Source organism: Atta colombica, unplaced genomic scaffold (genome assembly GCF_001594045.1).
Source record: "Atta colombica isolate Treedump-2 unplaced genomic scaffold, Acol1.0 scaffold207, whole genome shotgun sequence".
NCBI lineage: Eukaryota > Metazoa > Arthropoda > Insecta > Hymenoptera > Formicidae > Atta > Atta colombica.
This window is the reverse complement of record NW_017259302.1, coordinates 423,437-425,294: the sequence shown is the minus strand read 5'-3', so window position 1 is coordinate 425,294 and position 1,858 is coordinate 423,437. Positions and strand designations below refer to the sequence as shown.

The following is a 1,858-nucleotide window of genomic DNA, read 5'->3' as shown; positions in this document are numbered from 1 at the left end:
ATATATATATATATATATATGATAAAAAAGATTAAATTTAAATACCTTACAATAACTTCCACTGTTATTATTGTATTCACTGCATATGTTTGCTGCAAAAATCGTGCTTTAAGATCAATAAATGATGTCATATTATTATCATCAATTGTAAAAATATTTGGCTCCGAACGATTTAATTCCAACATCCACTTCTCTATGGCAAGATGCTTAATATCATCTGGCAAATCTGGTTCTGGATTAGGTGGTTTTTTCTAGCCAAATGTCAAGTTTTTTTTTTGTTAATTTTTGTTAATTTCAAATAAATAATAAACTTTCATTTACTTATACAATAATCATTATATAACATAGCAAAACAAATAAACGCCTTATCGAACTAACCTGTAGTATATTTATAATATTGTTATAAATAACAGCTTGCCGTTCCTCTGAAAATGTAGTTGAAGGTCCTAAAGCTTCGAGAGCCAAAGTAAGATAGTCTTGAATACTGGTCGATAAATATGCAGCTCGCAGCGCATTCTTTAAGATATCTGTGAGTAAAACTGGCCATCGTTCTCCATGATATTCCCACAACATATGCATTAATAATCTGATCAATTAAATTTTATAATTTTTATTAACACATAAAGTTAGTCTAAAGAAAATAAGGAAAGAATCAATGATTTTGCTGTTGAAGGACAAAGGTTTTTTTTACTGAAGGCTTTATCATAAACAGAGAGAAAAAATTAATTAACTTACGTAAGAACTTTGCCATAATCCCGAGCATTAAAGTATTCTTCTGCCATTTGTACGACTGTAAAAAAAAAAGAAAAGTAAATTTTATTTTATATATAGAATATTATGAATACGTTAAAAATAATTTTTATCTCTATATTTCCAAAGGCAAATTATCTACCTAGTAATCGCCGCATTCTTGGACAACGATATATCTTGAATTGTGATATCGCGTTTCCTAGTAAACCAATAATTATCATCTGAAAAGGAATGCAAATATTTTATAATAATTTATTTATTATATATTGATTTAAAAGTATACAAATATATACGTAATTATCCTACAGAATGATTAACAGTAGTCTTTTCCCTGTATTGTAAAGCTTGTATGCCGATAGCTTCTCGAGCTGTGTCTGCTGGTTCTGCACTCAATTTCCCAGGTCTCCACGGCCGTTGACCATAAAATTCGAGTTTCTCTTCACCCAGTAATGGATCTGGATCTGGATAATTGCTTATATGCTAACAAAGTATAAAATTCGAGTAATATAATCAGTTATAATATAATCAGAAAATATAGATAATAATGTATTTGTTAGAAAACTAAGATTTTCGTACATACCTGGCAGAGTTCTTTACACGCAGATTGTCGTAAGCTTGCGTGATTAGCAGCTAATTGGAAATAATACCCTGGATGTTGCGTTTGAACAGCAGGTAATCCTTGACGAATAGCCTCATCAAATAATTCTGCAAATGTAGAAAACTGGCTACTCATCCAAGCATGATGTTCAAACATAAGTTCCTTTGGACCAGTTTTTAGTTTAAATCTAATAATAAAAATTAATCAATCATTGCTGTTGAGGTTTAAAATTTGTTTAAATCATTGCACTAAATATTTATACCTTTCTGTGTGAAGTCTAAATTGAGAAATGGCATCTTTAGGAAGATTTAAACTAAACATTATTCTACACAACTTATAATTTATAAAACCAGCAACAGTTTTTATCTCTACTGCGTTTGCATCTGTCATTCTTGTTTCTAGGAGATTGTGATAAGCTTGCATATAGTGCCTGCAACATTTATATATACACAAACATATACACACACACACACACACACACACACACACACACACACACACACACACACA

The 1,858-nt window shown here is 30.2% G+C and overlaps 1 protein-coding gene across 1 annotated transcript in view; it reads right to left on the bottom strand.

Moving 5' to 3' along the window:
- LOC108687441 (trafficking protein particle complex subunit 11) overlaps positions 1-1,858 on the bottom strand; it is a 5,947-nt gene that overhangs the window by 2,583 nt on the left and 1,506 nt on the right. The window contains exons 6-12 of the mRNA XM_018193199.1: positions 1,611-1,778; positions 1,331-1,535; positions 1,057-1,230; positions 893-971; positions 736-790; positions 379-586; positions 19-251 (exon numbers count right to left, since the gene is read on the bottom strand). Of these exons, the coding sequence (XP_018048688.1) occupies positions 19-251; positions 379-586; positions 736-790; positions 893-971; positions 1,057-1,230; positions 1,331-1,535; positions 1,611-1,778 (1,122 nt within the window). The remainder of the gene's footprint in view (positions 1-18; positions 252-378; positions 587-735; positions 791-892; positions 972-1,056; positions 1,231-1,330; positions 1,536-1,610; positions 1,779-1,858) is intronic.